This window comes from Protobothrops mucrosquamatus, unplaced genomic scaffold, assembly GCF_001527695.2.
Source record: "Protobothrops mucrosquamatus isolate PMUCROS unplaced genomic scaffold, P.Mucros_1.0 scaffold1180, whole genome shotgun sequence".
Classification (NCBI taxonomy): Eukaryota; Metazoa; Chordata; class Lepidosauria; order Squamata; family Viperidae; genus Protobothrops; species Protobothrops mucrosquamatus.
This window is the reverse complement of record NW_015387393.1, coordinates 96,870-99,978: the sequence shown is the minus strand read 5'-3', so window position 1 is coordinate 99,978 and position 3,109 is coordinate 96,870. Positions and strand designations below refer to the sequence as shown.

The 3,109-nt window shown below is 33.5% G+C and overlaps 1 protein-coding gene across 1 annotated transcript in view; it reads right to left on the bottom strand.

The window, feature by feature from the left end:
• Positions 1–3,109, bottom strand: part of TMTC2 (transmembrane and tetratricopeptide repeat containing 2) — a 111,804-nt gene that overhangs the window by 32,808 nt on the left and 75,887 nt on the right. The window contains exon 9 of the mRNA XM_015820778.1: positions 916–997. Coding sequence (XP_015676264.1) covers positions 916–997 — 82 coding nt within the window. The remainder of the gene's footprint in view (positions 1–915; positions 998–3,109) is intronic.

Sequence of the window (3,109 nt, the reverse complement as noted above, 5' to 3'; positions counted from 1 at the left end):
AGTCAATTTGGCCACCTCTGCTAATTCCATCAACTTTTGTAACCATTCATCCATTGTAGGAATCGAGGCAGTTGTATCAGAACTCTTCAGTTAACTTAAAATAAAGTCTTCAATATATTCCAAGCTCAAAATAAGGTATTTCAAGTTCAAAACATTTCAAATTAAAAATGTAGTTGTATACAAAACAATTTTAATTTGAAATGTTTTGAACTTGAAATACTTTATTTTGACCTTGAAATAAACTGAAGATTTTATTTTAACTTAACTGAACAGTTCTGATACTATTATGCCCTTACTCTAAATGTTTTTAGCCTAAAGTGGATTCATTTTGAGATTAAGACTCTTCCAGCATCATCAGAATAGTATAAAGAGCATGTGGAGTAAGGCTGAAATTATCAATAAATTATACGTTTTAGCTTGAAAATATGTTGAAAGCTCAAAACATGTCTCAAAATGTTCTACACGGCCCTACAGCTATTCACTATACTTTCAAAAAGATTTCTCTTGGGTTTTATCTTGCAGCATACTGGAAAAGTGTAAGAGTCCTACAAAACACTTTTCTATACATAATAAAAATTAATTAGTAAAAGTAACCCACGTAAATATCATGCACTTCACAAAGAAAAGTTTATAATTAATATTGCCCACAAATCATTTTTGTTGAGATGTCAAAGTCCCATTTATGTGCTTATATGGGTTACTGATGAAGGATGGCAACTGGTATCTCCTTGGGAATTGATGGCTATGCCACTGGCTGTATAGGCCCTAGTGAATTATTCAATAGTAAAGTACCTTTATTTCTTCCTTCAAATAATACTCTGCCAGTACTTTAAAATAAAACCCCTCATAATCATTCATAAAGAATTTTGTACAATAAAATAGAATGTAAAGGAAAGCATTTATTAGCAAACTTACCATAATGCATATAACAGTTTCCTTTCATAGGATCCAACTGAATTGCTTTTAAGAAATATTTTTCTGCCTCTCTCTTGCGACCCTTAAGAAAGAAAAAGCAAAAATATAATGATAAATGTTTTAATTGAGCTTGTTATAATTAGAAATTTACTAGCTTAAATATGATATAGCAAATGTTAAGGGAAATGGAGAAGGAAATTTTTGATGATGTAACCTGAGATATGTACTAAAGATTTTGTTATTGTACTATTGACTACCCAATTGCCACGCTGCTTTCCAAATACTCAAATGTAAAACTGGAAAAACCAATAAAAACTTGTTATAAAAAAAAGAAAGAAAGAAAAAGCAAAAACAGATATTTGACACCGGCTTACAACTACTTATGATAAGCAAAGACCTATAACTGAGAAACTGAAACATTAATTTTACAGAATTAATGAACTAGCATAGTCCTACTAGAACACAAATCTCATCCTGTTTTCTTCTGTTTAAATTATATACTTTCTATCATTACAAATAATGTTGATTATTTTTAGGCCAGTGTAATAGGGAAAAACAAAAATGGACAACTTAATATGTTCAAGTATCAAGAACATTTCCTTGATATACTTGATATACAATTTGTAACTAGAGCAAGGCCAAAGGGAACTAGATGAAGAACTAGAACTATATTTCACAGCACATCAAGAAATAGGGTTGATGTGAGTTTCCCCCCTTCCCTCATGGGAGTTACAGATCCTTAGATTAAAGAAAGGTGAAAAGTCTGTATCTTCTTTCTCATCAGGACATGTTTGATTCTTCCACGTTAGTGTGTGAGCATTTCCTGGGAAGGTGTAGAGCAGAGGTCCCCAACCCCTGGTCTGTGGACCAGTACCAGGCTGTGGCATGCCAGCAACCAGTCCACACAAACAAGCAAAGCCCCATCTATGGGATATAGGCAGCACGCAAAACCATGCACTCTTCGGTCTATGGAAAAACCTTTCTCCACGGAACCGATCCCTGGTGCCCAAAAAGGTTGGGGACCTCTGGTGTAGAGTAAAACAACATTTCTATATAACTTCAGCTTAGCTCAAATAATTTCTATTTACTGATTGATCAGAAGACTGAGATTAGTAAGTAGAATGTACACCTCACTGTGTTCCCAATTTTGTACATGATGCAAGCAGAATTTCTAATATGAAATACATAATTATATCTATAGAACTTTCTATTGATAGGATTTCTCAGCAATAAATGGTGAAAACTCGAAGCTGACTGTGCATATTGTACAACTATGTATGGAGATCATATGCACAAGCTTAAAACAAGACCCTTGAATTGAGTAATGATTTGAATCACACAGAGTGGACCAGTCTCCCCCAAAGCACAGCATAGCTGTCTGCCAGTCGATGCCTTCTCACAGATGACATGTCGAATTTTAAGATTGTATTGAGTACAACCAATATTTATATATTTTCATTATAAGTGAAATATAACAGACGTTCATACAATGCTTAAAATGACAACAATGTACAAGAGAAAAAAAGAACTAGGTCTCTTGGCAAAACTACAAGACTAATTTGGATTATAGGATAAACAGAGAACATTAAAAATCAGAGCAGAGCATTCAAGTTATCATCTTCTTCTGGCAAAAGTTTCATGTCACAAAACATTCATCTGCAGGTCATCAAAACTGCGGTCTGAGACTGGAACACATTGCTAATCCTGACTGAATTAACATTTACATCTATTATGTCATGGTCTGAAACAGAAGAACACTATTAGTCTTAGACAGTTAATTATCATGTCTCATTGCACACTAAGTTTTTTTTTCTATTTCAGGAGAGGAGAGAATTCACTGGAGTTCTTCCTTGCCCATTATGCTTCAGCCTTCAGAATTAGCTCCATGAAACCAATAGCAATCCCAAATATTTTCCATTCAAGTACCGGTATGTTATAACTGGTTTCTCAAAATAGTCTGCTTAAAACTGTTTTCAATTTCTTGTAAGGTTTTATTCCCTGTGAAAAGAAACTTCCCCTTTTCTGCTTCTTGTCATAGTGTTTAAGATTATATTTCTAATTTCATTTTGGGTTATTATTGTGATAGTACTGAAGACGCAATGAATGCTTTTTTCTGACATGCATCATTCTATGCTTTGAAAGTGAAAATATATGTTAGTTATTTGAACATTTGATCTGTATCATTAGCCCATAT